The sequence below is a fragment of the Ciconia boyciana genome, chromosome 3 (assembly GCF_034638445.1).
Source record: "Ciconia boyciana chromosome 3, ASM3463844v1, whole genome shotgun sequence".
In the NCBI taxonomy this organism is placed as follows: domain Eukaryota; kingdom Metazoa; phylum Chordata; class Aves; order Ciconiiformes; family Ciconiidae; genus Ciconia; species Ciconia boyciana.
The window spans coordinates 97,117,244-97,135,418 of record NC_132936.1 but is presented as its reverse complement, the minus strand read 5'-3'; the positions used below and the strand labels follow the sequence as shown (position 1 = coordinate 97,135,418).

Here is an 18,175-nt window from a genome sequence, read left to right as displayed (position 1 = left end):
CTGCAGTATGGCTCTAGGCACAACCACAATGTCAATACAGTTCATGTGTTGTTTTTCTTATTTAGTGTGTGCATGCAATTACATAGCCCTGCAGGTTAGGAACCAAAATATATTGCACATCAGCAATTTCAGTTTGGTCCTAAACGTTTTGAAGAACAGCTGCTTCTCCATTCAAAGAATACTGAGAAGCCCTTCAGGAGAAGGAAAACTCCTAAATGGTTGCAGCAAATGATTTAGGTTGTCAAGCTGTTTTGAATGCAAAACTGGGAACTGCTTTCTCCTTAATTTAAAATGGGTATCAGACTTCTGATCTAAATAAGAAAGGCCTAGCAAAGATTTAATTAAACGCTAACAGAATACTTTGGGGCTTCAGTGGTAGAAAGCAGTACAACTAAATATAAGTTAATTGCTAATTTTGTTAAATAAAGCTGCAAGATGTATAAAAATAATACGGAAAAATAGATACTATCCTATTTAAGATACTATTTCCTTTTAAGTGTTATTGTCTATTACTAGAGGCTAGATCATTTTTGGAAGAAATATTAATAATGGAAATTCTTGTTAGTATGTCCAAAATCAAGACACAGTATTGATTTTTACAAGATTCAGAGAATATCAAGTTTATAAAACTGTATCTGGAGTCTTGGATTAGGACATTTAAGATACTGCTTATTAATATAGAGAGATTAATACTAGGGATAGTCTTTCTTAAGAAAAAATAATTGGTATCTCTAGTAGTCAAACCAAAAATAGGTCCTTTAGAATTAAAATATTTCAGAACATCTCTTGAATTTGCCTTTTCTGTTTTCAGTAATGGAAATCTACTATTGCTCTGTTATGTAGAAGTTGCCAGCAATTCACAGTATATTTTAATTCCAACTTTATTCTAAACCCCACTTTATCAGTTGCTGGAAACTATGAAATTTCCCATATTTAGTCTAAAAGGAAAGATGTTACTTTTGGGAGGGGAGGGAATAGCTTCAAGCCAATTCATTTCAATCAGTTTTTAATTATTCTAGCATGATAAGTATTTCTGCCTGTATGTATGTAAAAATTTTATAATTTGAAACAACTGGAACTAGCTTGGCTTGTGGCCTGATCTTGCAATTGGTTATACACCAAATCTGTCTTACTACTTCTTTGGGACTGTTCACATGTGTTAGAATTAATGAGACTAAGTTCTTGTTCTGTCATTCTCAAATAAATCTCCTAAGGTACAAGCCAAGTTTGTAGCCAACTGGCTTACTGTGTTTAGATATTTAAAATAAAAAATATTTTAAATTATCATATGTAGTTTTGGACGGGTTAGTCTTAAAACTGGCACAGTTTCCCTATTATTATTTATTATTTCTGTTCCAGCAGTACCTGGCAACATTTGTGAAGTTGTTACTGTGCTAGGTGCACAAAAAGCATTCCAAATGATGGACTGCTCCCCAGAGAATTAACACTTGTTGTTATTTCACCAGTTTATATTTGCTGAGGATCATAGGATCATAGAAGTTGGGAACAGACCTCTGGAGGTCTCTAGTCTGGAGGTCTCTGGTCTCTACCCTGGCAAAGCATGGCCAGTTTAGGTCAGATTGCTCATGGCTTTGTCCAGTCAAGTTTTGCATCTCCGAAGACGGAGATTGCACGACCTCTGGGCACCTGTTCCACTGCTTCATCACCCTCGTGGTGAAACAGCTTGTCCTAATACTGGAATTTCCCATGTTCCAGCTTGTGCCTGTTGTCTCTAGCCCTATCCCAGTGCACCTTCAAGAAGAGTCTGGCTCCATCTTCTCTATACCCACCCATTAAATTGCTGTAGGCAGCAATTGGATCTCCCCTTAGCCTTGTGGTCTTAAGGCTGAACAAACCCACTTCTCCCAGCCTCTTCTTGTATGTCCTGGTCTCTGGCCCCCTGACTGTCTTGATGGCCTTCCACTGGATTTGTTGTAGTATGTCAGTGTCTTAACTTGTGCCAGGGATCCCAAAACTGGATACCATGCTGCATATTTTGTCTTGCAAATGCCGAGCAGAGGATCCAGAACATGTCCCTGAAAGTGGCTGTGTAAACCATAGGCTGCCCCAAGTGCACCACAGCTAGGAACACTTGGCAAAGGTTCATATCATAGTTTTATTCTCACTTTCAGCCAGTGTAAAATAGTACTGCTGTTGAAAGAAGTTAATTGTTTTGGGTTGGCTTGTGGGGGTGGTGTGGGATTGGGGGTGGTGTTAATTTTAACACAGATCTGCCTTGCAATCCAATTTGTTTCCTGGCCACACAAATGGCTGTGCTGGCACAAGAGAATGGGCCATGTGGACAGGAGTGGAAGGGAAAAAAACAGGACCATTTTTTTTCCATAGTAGCGCTGGTTTGTGTCAACTTACTGTGACTAGACTCCACAGTCTAAAAAGACATGGAGAGTTAACTAAGATTAGTGAGGATTATGGCCAAGAACCTTCCTATCAGTTAAATTAAAAGCACCAGTTAAATTTCTCTTCCACTTTTGTAAACAAAATTAAGAAAATTCTGTGTAGATTAATTATATATTATCTGTCATAGGTTTATTCTGACAGCAGTTTTGTGGAATGTCCTCTTGCTTTAATAGGACCATTTAACTGAGGAGTTTTATGAGACTAGCTGGAGAAAAATAAAATTCTTAATTTGCTGCTCTTTTGTACAGTACTATGGCAAATGTCCACATTGGGCTTTTAGTATTGTTATTTAATTTTTTCTTTACATAACCATTAGTTATTTCCTTCAATTGTACCACAGTTTGTTTTTTAAATAAGATTCTACTGAAGGGAGGAACTTAAAAACTCACCACAGTATTTAACATCAGTTGACATTTACCGCAATCTCTAATTATTGGCACAGAATCTGTCTGGCTTCTGCTGCTTTTATGGTTCTTCCAGCTTTTTCCAGTGTTTTTTAGTTTTACCATCCTGCTGTAGATGAGTTAGATGATAGTGGTTTCAAGCAGTTGAAGATCTACTTTTATACAGACTCTGTCTGTTCAAAATAATTTTGTTTATTGGTATAAGCAGCAGAAAGATGAAAAGAAAGATTTCTGCAAAACCTTTCTCGTATCAGTCCCAGAACAATTCTTTCGCTACCCAAGAAAAAAATCCTGTTGACTTGGGACACAGCAATCACCAAGAGGGGTACAACATTAATGCTAAGCATACAGCGTGTGGGTTTCATTAGGAAGAATATTATATTTAAGTAAGTACTTCATTTACCTTGCTCATGAGCTTACAGAAGTGTAAATACCAAGTAAATAAAACCAAATTAGATTTACGGTTTCTCTACCAAAACCAAATCCACTTTCGGCCTGGAGACTTTGTAACATAGGTAGAGTGTTTGGAATTACTGCCCATCATGAAGTACATTGGAAATTCAGTTAGCCAGTTTCATTCGAGGCATTTGTGTTCATCCATTTTTATTCTTGTAACATGATGTGCTAGGTGTTCTGAATAGAGGAATACATAGTTCCTGCTCCAGAGATCTTAAAATTCGTGACGAGACACAGACTCTTTAGGTACTTGAATATTAGAATAGAGTATATCTTTATATATTTTAATACTATTTATTATCTATCCTTAGTTTCTGCAAAGCCATTATTGGTGTAGTGACTCCTTGCAAGCCTTGCAAGAAGATACATTCAAAAGGTTTTTGAGAGACTTTTTTAAACAAATGTTCTTCTTTGAAAATACTTTTGTAACCTTTTAAAGACTGAAATAGGTTTCATTTGCTTAAAGAGTTTGTACTGCAAGAGAAGTTTGAGCACCATGGCGCCATGCCAAAGGGAAAATTGGATAGGTTTAGTTACCTTCTCACAGTTTAAAGCTTACTATATTCTTGTCTGGGATCAGTGTGGTTAAAAAAAGTAGTTTTAAGTTGCGTGTGCGTGTTAACCACACCTTGCCCCTGCAGTGCACACGTTCACCCCCCAAGGCCTGCCACACCAGATTCTGCCTTGTAGCGATCAGATCAACAGCGCTTGCAATCACTTGTGCATTTGTCTAAGTAGGGACTGCAGAACTTGGTCCTGTAAGTTTGAAAATTAAAACCAGTGAGTACTCTGCTAAAGCTACTATAAACTCTGGGGAGCGTGTTGGCATAATCTGGCCCTTCAGAGCCTAAGGGTGGCTTCTCTCTCCTGGGTCAGGCTGAAGCACAGGAAATGACAGTGGCGAGCAGCAGGCGCTGACTCACAGCTGGGGGCGGTTTACTTTGGGATGGCTGTAGTAGTTCCTGTCCCCAGCTGGCTGCCCTCTCTCTCTTTACTACAGGCATGGCCTGTGCTTCGTGGAGCAGTTGTTTAATCGCTATAGTTTACAGTCCGTTATATCAAGAAGTACGTGCACTGAATTCAAGTTTCAGTAATGCAGAGGAAGGTAGTTTGAAATACTGCAGCAGCTGTTTCCCGAGAAGCTGAGCTGCCCATGCAGCAGAGGTCAGGAAGTGTAGCTGGTGAAGAGATTCCAAAGTGAGTTTTCCACTGAAAATAAGCCCTAAGAGTCTGGAAGCTATGCCCAGTTACTAGGCAGTTATCTGAAAATACTTCAGACTGCGTTTTTCAGGATCCAGCAGCAGCCTCGTAGTGCAAGGTGAAGTAGGACTTCCCTCTTCTCAGGCGAGCAGGACAGGATTTAGTAAAGACAGCAAAATATAATATGCCAGTTTACTTACAATTGAAGGCATACTGTATTATGCAGGAGTACTGCCTGCTAGACTGTTTCAGATAAAATGCACTGTATTTTCTCCTCCCTCTCTTCCTGTGTCATTCTTGCTCTCTTCCCTGCCAAAAGAAAAAGAAAAAGTACGTTACATTTGACAATGCTATGCCATCGAGAAAATGTATGAAGTGGCGAAAAGAATGCTTGATTCTGGAGCCTTCGTTGCAGATTTTTGGGAAATTTTGCTCTTAGTTGGGTGGAACTAGAAGAGATTAATTTTAAGAGCCAACTGGGAGAAGTTGACTTAAGGTCACCATCTGTTAGAAGAAGAGTTTATCTGTGTTTGTACAGAGCCAACACAGAAGAGTCTCAGTCTTGACAGAGGCCTATGGACACGATCATAACACAAATATATAATAGTCTTGTAATGGGCCTTTGCCCAAAGAGGACTTCAGGTAACTTTTAGGTATTCTTATCTAAAAATAGATATTAAAGTAAACAGTAGTCAAAGTTGAGCAATTATTTTTTTTCCTTGAAGAGATTTTCCCTTGTGACTTCTGTCTAGCTGAACACTGAGAATTTAAAAAAGAATTCTAAAAGTTTCTCACTTAGTGATAAATATTCCCCCAACAATAGTGACCGAGTTGCCATGTAGCATTTTTCACATTAGACCACAAAATGCTTTTGCCAAGCTGTGTCATTGTGTCCATTTCACAGATTAATAAACTGAGGCATGTGGGAGAAATGTGATTTTACTAAGGGTTGCATGCCAGGCAAGTTGAAGAAGCTGGAACAGAACCCATGCCTCCTGTGTCTCTGCCTCGGCTGCTCTCCATTAGTCTGCTGTGCCTGAAGTACATGCTGATTTCAGACGAGGAGCAAGACATAGCTGAATATCAGCGTAGGAAGTGGTTTCATGATCATCCTATAATACACATTTAAAAAAGATATTAAATACTGTTTTCAAATGCAACTGTTGTCCAAAAATGAATGCTGTCAGATTATGATTTTCATTTGCGTGGGTTATTTTCCAGGCAGAAATTTTAACGGGCATCCCAGTTGGCAACCTTGAAGATGCTGAAAAGGTGGGACGCATGCTGTTAGGAAGAGGGTGTAAGCTCGTAATTGTTACTCTTGGAGCAGAAGGCTGCATGATGATATCAGGAGAAGAACCCATTCCAAAGCACGTTCCTGCTGGGAAGGTCAGGGCTGTGGACACTACGGTACGTTTTTGTGGTTTAACTGTCTTGCTTTGGAAAAGACTGCTTAAGCACTAAGGGAAAGCAATGAGTAATCAGCCAAATCTTTGGGCACTAGCACAAAGGCTAATTTATGATGTGAAATTGATATCTTGCTTCCAGCCTCTCATATATTAAATGTCGGTTCACTTGAGTTTTATAGTCTGTATTGTAGATGTGCTAGAACTATTATACATACTGATAGTATCTTCATGTTCCTCCTTTACTGAAGTCGGTACCTGTCTCTGACTGTAATGTGTGATGCCAGTGGCTTGAGCTGCAGTCCTGTTTTTTCACCTTTGCCCAGTCATATAATTCATCTTGTCCAGAACTCAAATGCTGTAGGAGGAAGGAGATGCTAATGCCCTCACAATCTGAAACTGGATGTTTGGCTCTTCTGACAGAAGCCTGAGTTGCTTACCAAGTGTAGCATAAGGTGCATCAAAGACATAATTTTTACAGAATATAGTGGAAAAAACCCAAAAAGTTCTTGCTGCTTCATGATGACTATTTTATGATGATAGGTAAGGGATGCTTGGTCAAAGGCATTTTAGTCTTTGACATGAGGGTATTTTTTTCCTTCTGCTCAGAATTAAATGCAGAAAGCATACTCTAACAGACCACTGAATACAATATCCCCAGAAAAAATAAAAACAGGACAGGCAATAGTTAAGATAGTATTGCTATGAAAACCTTACCACATTGCACATATGGGGCTATTTTGTGTTCCTAGTATTATCTGACATAAATCCAAAATAATTCCAGTGGAGTTACTGAGAGCAGAGCAGGTCACGTTGTATGTACTAACTATACATTTAAATGTCTGTTATAATAACGTCATATTACATATGTTCTGTTACAATAGTTCATTAAAATCCTGGAGATTTTACCATCTGGTGCATTCCATATCTGAATTGCATTAATAATAAGTAGTTCTTGTAGCATGTTTTTTATCCATGGACCTCATACTGCTTCACAAAGAAGGAAAGCAACTGCTTAAAAGATGAGGAAACAGAGGGATAGGGGACTGAAATTATTGAGCTCAGTAGCATGCAGTGGCAGAGCTAGGAATAAAGTCACTTCTAAAGCAGATCACTCATAGCTTTGGACTGTGATGTGCCGATACTGTGGAAGGCTTTGTTTCACTGTTAAATTTAATCCTTTTCAATTTAACTCTGAAACAGGGATACTTTGGCTTTGTTTTCCTCTTTTATCCCTTTGTCATTTAGAAGTTTGACTTCGAGTTAGTGCTGATTTTGGAATGTCCTGAAGTTCTGGTTAAGGGAGGCATCACTGTACTGTACTGCATATAAGGTACTTGGTAGGGGACTACAGACACCTAACTGCCTCTGCCTGCTTTTAGCCCAGAATTAGAAGTGCCAAGGGAGTGAAAGGCAGAGCTCCCAAATCTGCCCCGAAGCAGGATTTATTAGCTTGGGAGCAACACCTTGTGAACCTGGTGGTACAGCTTCTTGCTCTGGGTTGGTAAATCCACTATTGCTATCAAAGCTTATTGTTAGAGTTTTTCTCTACATCACACAGAAGTGATGAAGAAGAAACATGTGTGATCTACTTCTTCAGAAGAAGCAAAAAATTGCTGCCAGATCAGCTATTGTTTGATATCTTAAGGTATTTGCTGCTCTTGGAATAAAACAGCAATACTGAAACCACACACTGTGGCTGAAAAGTGCTTTTTATCTTGCCTAGCAGTTCAGAGTTTCATGACTGAACTAATTTAACGCTCCTCTTTTTTTTTTTTTTTAAATAAAAGCAATTTCTTTGAGTTTACTGAATCCTTGCCCTGCCTCCTTGTGGCCAACAGGTTACTGGCTTTCACATAGTGGAGGATTTTCACAGTTAATTTTGTTAATCTGCCTAAATACCAGTGGGTTGTTTTCAGTAAAACAGCTGTGCTCGGTTTGCTCTTGCAGACTGAATGAAAAAAGATGTGTTGGCCTTCCATTATAAAAGTCTTACAGTGCTTAGACTGATTATCACTTTGCCTGAAAGCAAGTGGTTTTAAAGCAAACCCTTCCAAACACTAAGCAAAATAATGTCATCCTCAGCTAACCTGGATAGCTCTATTACTAAAATAAATCCTAAACGCTCTAGTAGCACATGTTATTCTCTTCAGATGCATGTCTGCAGTGGATCCTTCCCCAGGGGAATAAGCTTAAGCTGTAAGGTGGCTTAGCAAGTAGCCACCTATCCACAGAGTATTCAGAGCTGTTCATGTGCATGCTCTTAGCATGCCATTTACTATTAAACAAAAGTTGCTACCTCAAACTGCCCTGACTTCAGCATCTTGAGGGACCAGGCAGTAATTTTTTAAGCTGCCATAATCCAATCACATCTGGTTATGTGCCTGTATCCATACTGACATTGTTTGGATCTGCAGAAGGTAAAGTTACTGCCAGACAAAACGTTAAATGTTGTGTATAACCCATCATAGGATTTGCAAAAGGTTACAGAGCCCTTATGAAAACAGTCTGTATTAAAACAGAGTTTGCCCTTTAGAAGGTATACATATAAGATACAAAATGAGCTTCTAACGCCTCTTTCACTGTAGAAATTTTCCCATAGCTGCTACCACTGCCCAGAGTCCTTTCTGCAGCATTGCAACTTCAATACTGCCTCCTGGTCATTTCTGTTGTCCGCAGCAATTTTGAAAATTTTTGACGAGAAAATACTTGGGTAGGTACAGCCACAAGGATTAAGAATTTGAGTTCCTTGTCCCAGGTAGTGTGCTCCCCATTCTCCATGTTCATGGGTTCATCAGAGACACTAAGGGGTTGATAGACCGTAGAGCCTGGCTCTTCCTCCTAGCCCTTGAGGTGGTTAATCTAAGAGTTTATTGGCAGAACACCGGGAAAAGCTGGCTCCATCTCCCGCTCTGTGGTGGAACATGAATCTTCAAGATTGAAAATCTGGCATTTTTCACCCACACTAAATCAATACTATAAAGGGGAAAAAAAGGCTTGTTGATTTTTTTTTTTAGTGCTAATTATCTTAATGTGGGCTTTACTAATGTATGCAATGCTTCCCATGACTGTTAGCAGAGCTCTCCATACACAGTCCAAAACATGTAGAGCACGAATAGTCGTTTAGAAGGAAGTTTTGCAAGACATGGTATTGTAAAGCTGAAACATCTGTTTCTCCTGTTATAGCTAAATAGTGCAACAAGCTTTTGTTAAGAAAATAAACTTTCCCTTCATTGTACTAGTTTCTGCTAGCTATTTTCTATATGCAAATTATGAATAAAAATAAAAATAAGTGAATTATTGAAAAATCATCCTCAAATTTTCTGTATGAAAGACATATCTGATTAAGCCCGCTAGTCATATCAATTTGTATTTGAAGCAGATGATGTGCATAAGAGACATTTGACACATTAAAAAGTACTAACATAGAGATAATATAAGAAAGGTATAATCTATTTTCTTTACTTTAAATAGTTGCTTTTGAATCTACTTGACTACATGAAGTTAAATACATGCATTTACTTTATTTTTGGAAGAAGCTATTTCCACTTTAGGTGAAACTAGTACATGAAGCTGCATTAAAATAGCTGTGAAGGATATTTATATAATTCCGTTTATATGACACTTCTTGAGTTGGTAGCAGAAGGTTTCACAAACCATTCACAAATTTGATAAGCACTTCATAGAAAACAATAATATCGTATACACACATTTTGCAGTTGCGTGTGTGTGTGTGTGAAGCAGTTTGCCGGCTGCTGAAGCAGAAGCACAGCTGAGGTGGAACACAGCAGCTGCTTGCGAACACAGCTGCGGGACATGACCAAACACCGTCAGGTCAAAATTGTACTTGAGGTGAAGTGGGTGATCTGTGTGATGAACCACACGATGATCCTGGGTCGTGGCATCTGCTGCTGCAGTAGCCCTGAACATGCCGTCCTGGCAGAGACATGCGCAGTCTGATGACACAGAAGGCCACGACATCGTCCATATTGGAGAACGAAGCTCTGCTCTTTTTGCCCCTTCACCCTCGCTCTCCCCCTCTGCTTCTGACAAGCACGCAAAGTGTAATTTACAGCACTATTTACATCTATTTACATTTACTAATTATATTCCATTGAAACTGCCAAGGAAAATTTGTCAGAAGAATGTAATTACTCAAAGCTGGAATTTGGCCAGCAGTAAGATTAGTTCCCTTCCATTTTGCAAAAAAGCACTATGGGATCTTACAGAGCCGAGCGCTTCAAGTGGCAGCTGGGGACGAAGTCGAGCCCCTGAGGTACTGCCGGAGGCCTGCCCAGGGCTTGGTATGTGCAGGTGGGCTTTGCGGAGGCAGTCGGGCAGTCTGGAGCTCCAGGTTACTCAGGGTCTGGGCTTTAGAGGGTTGTCCGTGTCAGGCCTCCTCTGGAGGTGGAGGCAGTCTGGTGGTCAGTGGCTACAGCAGGCTGGAACATGTCTGCTGGCTCTGGGGCTGCACTCCAGGGCTTGGGGCTTTGCCTTTTGCTGTGGTTGCTCCTTGCAGTTGAAGGTGGGATGTCCTGTCTAGGATCCATGCTTTGAATCGGAGCGTTGGCACAGGCAGAATCGCTGCTGTGCGGGGGCATTCGTGGAAAATGGGAGCTGCCCCACTGCCGCTCCCCCATTTCCAAGTTGTAGCATGGAGGTCACTTTTAGGGGGGAAGTACTTAGGGTTAGTTTTTGTAACCTCTAGTTTTCTTCAGAGCCCAGTTTGAATCAAGATGCTAAATAGCATCCATTCATGCTTGCATCAGTTACGGCGACTTTCTAATTTCCATCCCATCTGGACTTTTAAATACATAGTACAGTTGCTCTGCTTAAGATCTCTTCATCAGCTTCTACTTGACCTCTAGCTTTACACATGCCAATGTGTGCACAGAAGTCCTGCATTAGCACACTCACAATCAGGAGATCAGGCATCTGCGTATCTGGCTTAGGCATGGATGTATTCGCTGTAAAAGCAAATGGAGACACTTGGGCACACAATATTTAGATGAAAATTTGGAATCACTTTTCACAATGGAGCCCCCAGTAATCACAGCAAGTCCATGGTCCCCCTTTTAAATCTCATAGAGAACCTAGATTGTTTCACTTCACAGTATTTCTAAGCACAACCATTAAATTTCCCATATAATTGCTTACATTACCAGCATTTTTTCTGTCTGCCTGTGCTTTTTGGATACAGAGGGCACAACCTGCTGAGGAAAGCTAAGGAGATCACAGGTTGAGGTGCCATGCTTATAAACAGGGAACTCATTTATGAGACATGATAAAATTCAAAATTTAGTCTACTCAGTTATGCCTGAAATTTGACACGAGTGTATGATTTATTCTATATAGTCCTTCTCTGTACGACATTCTCAGAGATGGATGATACATACTATTTGTCATAATCATAAATGTTACCATTATTTTTTCATGTCAGTTCTGCAAAATGAAGGCTCATTGCTACAATATGACTTTGTCATCAGATGTTTTGTGTTCAAATCCTATTAAGTTTCCCTCTGATTTCTTATTGCAATATATTAGATCTGGCTCTTTTACTATGGGAGAGAATTAAAAAGGCTGTCTTTAAAGGCAGAGCACTGAGTAGCTTTGTATTGAACTCTGAAGATGTTACACAATCTTTATTTTAATAAAGTCTCATATAAGTGTATAGCTATATAATTTTAGATATGTCACAGTATTCAGGCCTGTGCAGTAATTGTGGTCTAAGGAAGGCAGGGTGGTTTAGCAATTTGAACAAAGGACTGAGTAAGAGTTCCAGGGCTCTGCAAAAGACTTGCTGTAAATCCTTGGGAGAGTTACTTGTCTTCTTTGTATCCCAATTTATCTGTCCATAAATTGGAGCTGCTATTAATGTATTGCGTATAAACCATGAGAAGTCTGTTAGAGATCAGAACAGAACCTGGGAGGCCTTTTTCCCAGGCTTGTCATATAACCTTAGGCCAGTTGTGCTTCTTTGGGGGCTTTGCAAACTCATTGAAGTTCTTCTGCTTGAAGTTGAGAGGTCTTGTCTGTAAAAATATGGTTTACACTAAAATTCTCTGACTTAGCTGTATCTTCTGGTTTGGAGGAAGCCCGAGCCAGAGGAGTGAAGTGGACACTGAAATAAAGCCTTAGAATATAAATAAATCCAAAACAGTCCTCCTAATAACAGCAATTCTTTGTCTCCTGACTTTGTGGCCTAACGTCTGAGGCTCAAGGGGATATAAATACAACACTCTGTGCAATGACTAATTACTCAAAATTCTGTGCATCAGCAGAAGTGGGACTTGTGGTTGACTCTAATATTATCAAATGCCTTTGCTATTTAATAATCTTGTAGCCGTACATTATTTAGCATGCTGTTTGCACAAAGAACAGTGATTTTATTTCAGCTATCTCTCAACAAAGTAAAAATGCAGCTGGTAGTAAATGAAGCATTTGGCAGACAATGTGTCTGATGTACAGTTCTCTAACTTGCTAAGAAGAGAAAAATGTTGTTGAGTGTTTAACCTTTTCCTACCCAAGGACGTAGCAAGAAGGATGAAGTGACCACAAAGGGCAAGGTCTTCTTTTTCTTTTTCTTTTTCTTTTTCTTTTTCTTTTTCTTTTTCTTTTTCTTTTTCTTTTTCTTTTTCTTTTTCTTTTTCTTTTTCTTTTTCTTTTTCTTTTTCTTTTTCTTTTTCTTTTTCTTTTTCTTTTTCTTTCTTTTTCTTTTCCTTTTCCTTTTCCTTTTCCTTTTTCTTTCTCGTTTTCTTTTTCGTTTTCTTTTTCGTTTTCTTTTTCTCCTTTTCCCTTTTTCTCCTTTTCTTTTCCCTTTTTCTTTTTCTTTTTCTTTTTCTTTTTCTTTTCCTTTTCCTTTTCCTTTTCCTTTTTCTTTTTCTTTCTCGTTTTCTTTTTCATTTTCTTTTTCGTTTTCTTTTTCTCCTTTTCCCTTTTTCTCCTTTTCTTTTCCCTTTTTCTTTTTCTTCTTTTTTTTCTTTTTCTCATCTTCCCTTTCTTTTTCAAGGAAAGAGAAAAAGTTACTATCGGGCAAACAGCTTATCTATCAGTGGGGTTTATTCACACACCAACACAGAGTAATTATGCCCAGAGCTCCCATTAACATCCCGCAAACTGACAGCATAATAGCTTCCTTTCTTTAACATGCAACCAAAATAGGTTAATAAATAAGTTTAGTTCCAGTCATAGCCCACTTTCTGACTTAGCCTTCTGCATTCTCTCTTTTACAAATATGGAATCCATTGAATTTTGGAACAGAAAAACCATGAGGAATAAGTTAATCTGCCAGACACTCCGATCAGCAATCTGCACTGTAAATCTATTTAAAGCTGCATCTATTATGTTCTGAAGTTCAGCTGAACAGTGAAAGGGCACATGACTGAAATCACTGCATTTGAGTTGACTCACAGTTAAGTGTAGATGGGAATTGCTTGGCTCATCACAAGTTTCTGCTTCTGATTCAGGCCTTCTAAAGACACTTCAGTTTTTGAAGGCTTGGTCAGTGGCCTAAGGTACAGGTATCCAGTGACGAGAGGAGTTGCAAGAGTTGCGTCCCTCTGCATTGGCAGTCAACTGAGAAAAGGTGGAGCAAGCTGTATGCACCCTCTTTCCCCTTTGAGAGCAGAAAGCTATATTATCCCCATTTTACAGATAGGAACAATGGAACAAAAATGTTAGTGATTAGGTGCTCGGAAGCACTAGCTAAAAATGTCCGGCTCCAAGTTACACAGGGAGTTGGGGTGATGTAGCCAAAAATGAAGCACAGGCATATACTGTCCCATGCTACTCTCTTAACTTCTAGACAACATTGTCATGGAAGGAAACACTGTTTATCTGCCTAGTAACTGTCTATTTTAATCTGTAAGAACAAACAATGTAAACAAAATGAGCAAACAGAAGCAGGCTTGTACAGAACAATTTGCAGCCTTGTTTTCCAGTGGAAGATTCCACAGACCACCCAGGCTTTGCTCTAGTCCTTTTCTCAACCACGGAGCATCTAATTAAATCCCTCTCCATTCCTGACTCTTAAGTGGAAGAGAGCCTACAGTCCTGTACAGTTTCTTTCCAGATGGAAATGCATAATTTAACAGAGATACAGCTGACAGGGAGAAGTGGGCCCAAAGCAGTATTAGCATTTGCCACAAATTGCATTAAATTACAAGGGGGTACTTAATGAGGATGTAGAATAAAAAGAAGATTAAAACCAATATTTAGTTTTCTGAGCCCCTTCTAAGATTGCAGAGTTCCAGGCAACGAAAACCTCATAGTAAAACTGAATTTCTGTCTCAGTTACTTTAGTGATACCAAGAATTGTTTGGTTTTGCTACACACCATCAGTATCAGGTCATGACATTTTGTCCCATTTTATCCTACAGCTTTGTTCCATATACATGTGTACATCTACATAAAGTTGCTAAGCACCTTACATTATTTGCTACTTCTGTACTCACAACACGAGGTAAAGTACTATTCTTACCAGTTTTGTAGATGGGGAACAAAAGCACATAGGGACTGGCTTGTCAGTGGCAAGTGAACCTGCTTCCCGTGGTAAACCCATAACTTCTTCTCTATGCTTCTCTTCAAAGAGAATTAGGACTGGAAGAAAAATTTTTTCAAGTTACCAGCTGTCTCATTCTTAGAACTGGACATCATTGTAGATTTCCACGTAAATGAGAAAGTACATAGCAGTGCACAGTTGCTTTGCATTGGGTGCTTCTTGAAGAGGCTGTAAGGGGTTTGTGGAAATGTTCTAGGACAGGTGCTTTAGCTCCATACTGTCATACTGAGAAATATTCCAGTTTGGAAGTTAACCCACTTAATTGTTCTGGACAGAAAACAGCAGGGATGCTGGCAGCATTTATGCACCAATTCAAATGTTTAGTTTGGGGGCCAGAACACATGAAAGATACAGCATCCAAAATCTGGGCCTGAGATTACGTTCTGATGAGGTCTAGGGAAGCTGAGTTCAGAAATATCTTGAAGCCATCTTTGTGCCATCTCACTTCTGGGATGCTTTAGTAAATGAAACAATGGTATAATTTATGCAGGTTGAGAGCAGAGTAGGACATGACGCTTTTATTGCTTCTCTCGGGCTAACTATGGCTTGCAACGGAAGTCAAAATCATTGCAGCAGAATGTGCCCCATGCCTTTTCTTTATTTGCTCTCCTCCCCTTGTCTTTATGATGAAGCCAGCACAGGGTCTCCTCCAAGAGAACGTTCAGTCCTGGTATGTAGCTCACCCTGTGTTCAGAGCAGATATTGGGCCACCAATGCTTGCACACAAGGCAGTGTCAGTTGTAATGGTGCATAGCACTCTGGGATATCTGAGTTGCACAAAGGATGGAGAGGAAGGAAGACCAACTGTGTGCAGCCATCCTTTCTAATTAAATTCCTGCAGTTAAAAATAGCTACTGGAAGCCGGCACTTCTGGCACATCCAGAGCATCACCTTCCCAAGTATCTTTTTCTGGCCTGAGCCGTAGGAAGTTGAAAATGTGATCCGATGTGTAATAGTGCAGCATATTCTTGGCCAAACTCCTCATCATTTTTTACCTCTTGCATTTATGGTTAGCTTACAAATGTCATATGCCTCCTTTTCTTCTTTAAAGCTAGTCTCTGCAGAACCAGGTATCATCCTGACTATTGTGGAATGTAACCTGTTCTCAGTTTGTTCACAGCAGTTCTGGCTATGGTGAGAGAGAAGGCAAACCTGGCTCCTGAGCCCCTTGCCTACTTAGTTACCCAGAAGTGCCAATTGCAGTAATGTTGATATTGAACTAAGACCTGGTTTCCCCAAAAGAGTTTTCATTGCCAAGTAATTTTGGTCACTACAGAAACAAGAAAGGTTTGCATTGGATCGGTGATATTGCATAATTAGGTTTTCAAAAGAACAAGAACAGAGAAATGAGAATAGTGGGGAAATCAGGCTTCTTGCTTTTGCAAATTCTAACCACAGAAAATGCCAGAAGTTTTATTTCTTATCAAGAATAAAGGAGTTAATCTTTCGTAGCCTGTCCCACGGACAGGATATATTTTACAGCTTCAACTAGACAAATGGAAGGAAGCTAAAACCATAAGTTTTGGTGATTGATGGCAGTAACCTATAGGAATGCCTTTAATGGCCAGTTTGCAGTTGAGCATGATGGTTTTGTCACTTTTCTCAGGGTTTTGTTTTGTGTCTGGGTGTATAGAGATAGACATACAGATATAAAACCAGCTATTCTAGCACAACTCAGCTGTAGAAAAGCAAAATTGCTGTTCTACAGCAAAAAAGCTGTAGAAAAGCTCCCAAATTCTGGCAGCAATGTTTGTGAGCTGCCCGAATGGCTAAGGGGTATTGTTTTTATTCATTTCAAAGCACAAATAGACACAGAAATACAGGGAAAAGGTAAGGAAAGTCTCTGGAAGCTTGTGCCTCCGTACTGGTGTCTGTGACTTTGTTACTGAAATCATTAAGCAGGCAGTATGTTTGTTGGAAAGATCCATTTTACAGGGAATCCCGCAGAGAATGCCTTTCTGTCAGAAGCGGTGCCTTGGTGCTCACCTGCCGCTGAAGACCATGAGTGAGGTGCGGGAGCCCTGTTTTCTGCACGCCTGCCCCACGGGTTAAGGACAACAGAACGGGTGGGTAGCAGAGAACAATACTCTAGAGCAGAGCAGCAGTTCTGGCTTGTAGGTCACATCTTGCTGAACTTAGAGAGAGGAGCTACAACTCAAGTACTCATCGAAAAGATTAAACAAACTCAGTAGGAAAAAGAATGTAGGGAGCTGGCAAGAGGACAATGCTAGAGTGAGCTCAGACAAAAAAAAACCTCCTGAAGTTTGGTGGTTTTTTTTTCCCTCCAGGATGTGTAGTTCAGAGGTAGGCGGGAGCAGTGGCCAGCCAACAAAGGCTAGATACTGTGGTTTTGAAAGAGGCACTCGAGCATATGGAGCTTTCGTGCAAAAAAAGAATGTTTTTTTGATCAATTCCAGGCGAGATGGCAGCTGTGTCATTCTGAGTGCATCTCGTCAGATTAGATGGGATCACTAAGAGTCTTTTGGCATCTTCAATCTGAGAGAAAAAAACCACACGTGGCTAGTGAAATTGCCCAGCAATGAGATTTCCCCCTTCTGACTTGGATGTTGGAGTATGGGGTCCTGAAGCCTTCTCAGCCCTGATGTGATACTGGGTGACACAGTTGGTGACAATTTGGCCAGTTCTCTCCTGGTTGGGGAGCTCATTGTTTGGAAGGGAAACCCACTGCCAGTATTTGCAGTGTACTATCAGAATAACGTGATGTATTCTGGCAGGGCTTCGGCTCTAGTTTCATTTGTTCATTAAATGAAATTTGTGAATTAACACATCGCGTGAGCTTTGTTAGGAAGAAATTACAAGTTGGCATGAGTGTGACATGAATAATGAAGGGAGTGAAGTACTTCTCAAGGAAGTGAGATAAGGGAAGCTTTTGATTAGAGTAGGAGAGTAGCTGCGTGTTGGTGAGGATTGATAAACCAGCTTGAGAAGTACAAATCAGCCTTCTGAGGAGCTGCTATATTTAGGGCCGAGCTTCAACCACGACTGATTCCATGCAAATTCGAACTTTGGGAAAGGTAGATACAGCTCCTGTAGCATGTTCAACTGAAAGTCCGTCTTATTTCTGTTAGCAGTGATGTCTGCATGCTTCCCTGCGTTAATGACACATCTTGGTATATATGCTGTTCTTTGCAAGAGTGCCACTGAAAAGTTTTGTGTTGAGCTGAAGTGTAATGAGAGTTTTCCAATGCTGTGTTTCATATGTCATAAGTTTTCTATATGCGCTCCGGCAAAAAAACAAGTGTGGAGGGTTTCCTCTGCTGGTTTTGCGTTTCTCTGTGAGGTATGAACTTTCAGATCAAATGAAAGGAGGTCACAGATCACAGCTGAAGTGTGAAACTGGGGCAGAAGCAGGTACCAAGGCAAAAACTAACTGAAGCTTAAACTGGAAATTTGCACAGAAGTGTATCCTAAATTGAAATATTGCTTGCCAAAATATCTATCAATCACTCTGGTAGCATAGGAATCAGAGTAGTGGTGAATTGTTTGGTTGACAGGAACCTCACAGGTTCAGCAACATGGATCTGTTGTTTTCAGAACAGCATGTGGAGTTCCTGGTTCAGTGCTCTTACTCCATTGTGTGAGAAAGAAATAAATTCGTCACCTCTCATTAATGCTATCTGGAGTTGAAAGGAGTTTATATGAGCATCATCACACTGAATTGTTTCGATGATTCAGAAAACAGAGTGCTCCCTGTGGGTGAATACTTTGTT

General features: G+C 40.0%; 1 protein-coding gene across 2 annotated transcripts in view; it reads left to right on the top strand.

Annotated features, from left to right (window-relative positions):
- Nucleotides 1–18,175, top strand: part of RBKS (ribokinase) — a 71,018-nt gene that overhangs the window by 44,105 nt on the left and 8,738 nt on the right. For both annotated transcript variants that reach the window (XM_072856725.1, XM_072856726.1), the window contains one exon: nt 5,700–5,888. In XM_072856725.1, the coding sequence (XP_072712826.1) occupies nt 5,700–5,888 (189 nt within the window). The remainder of the gene's footprint in view (nt 1–5,699; nt 5,889–18,175) is intronic.